Source organism: Merops nubicus, unplaced genomic scaffold (assembly GCF_000691845.1).
Source record: "Merops nubicus isolate BGI_N331 unplaced genomic scaffold, ASM69184v1 scaffold36054, whole genome shotgun sequence".
Classification (NCBI taxonomy): Eukaryota; Metazoa; Chordata; class Aves; order Coraciiformes; family Meropidae; genus Merops; species Merops nubicus.
The window spans coordinates 5,409-5,661 of record NW_008602859.1 but is presented as its reverse complement, the minus strand read 5'-3'; the positions used below and the strand labels follow the sequence as shown (position 1 = coordinate 5,661).

The 253-nt window shown below is 72.7% G+C and overlaps 1 protein-coding gene across 1 annotated transcript in view; it reads right to left on the bottom strand.

The window, feature by feature from the left end:
- Nucleotides 1–51: 51 nt before the first annotated feature.
- LOC103771199 (collagen alpha-1(VII) chain-like) overlaps nucleotides 52–253 on the bottom strand; it is a gene marked incomplete at both ends in the record, with an annotated part of 5,400 nt that continues 5,198 nt past the window's right edge. The window contains one exon of the mRNA XM_008938490.1: nucleotides 52–218. Coding sequence (XP_008936738.1) covers nucleotides 52–218 — 167 coding nt within the window. The remainder of the gene's footprint in view (nucleotides 219–253) is intronic.

The following is a 253-nucleotide window of genomic DNA, read 5'->3' as shown; positions in this document are numbered from 1 at the left end:
GGCCCGCGGCAGCGGGTGGGGGTGCTGGTGGCCACGCCATGCCACGCCTACCTGCCCCTGGGCGCTGCCCGCAGTGCAGCTCGCACTCCTCCTTGCTGTCGAAGCGGTTGAGGTTGCCCCAGCAGCCGCCGTAGACGAAGGGCCGGCACTCGGTGGCTCTTTGGTTGTAGTACCAGCGCAGCGTGTAGCGCTGGCAGTCCCCCTCGTCCAGCGGCAGGCTGCAGGGGCCGGGCGCGGGGGGAGACACGGGGGG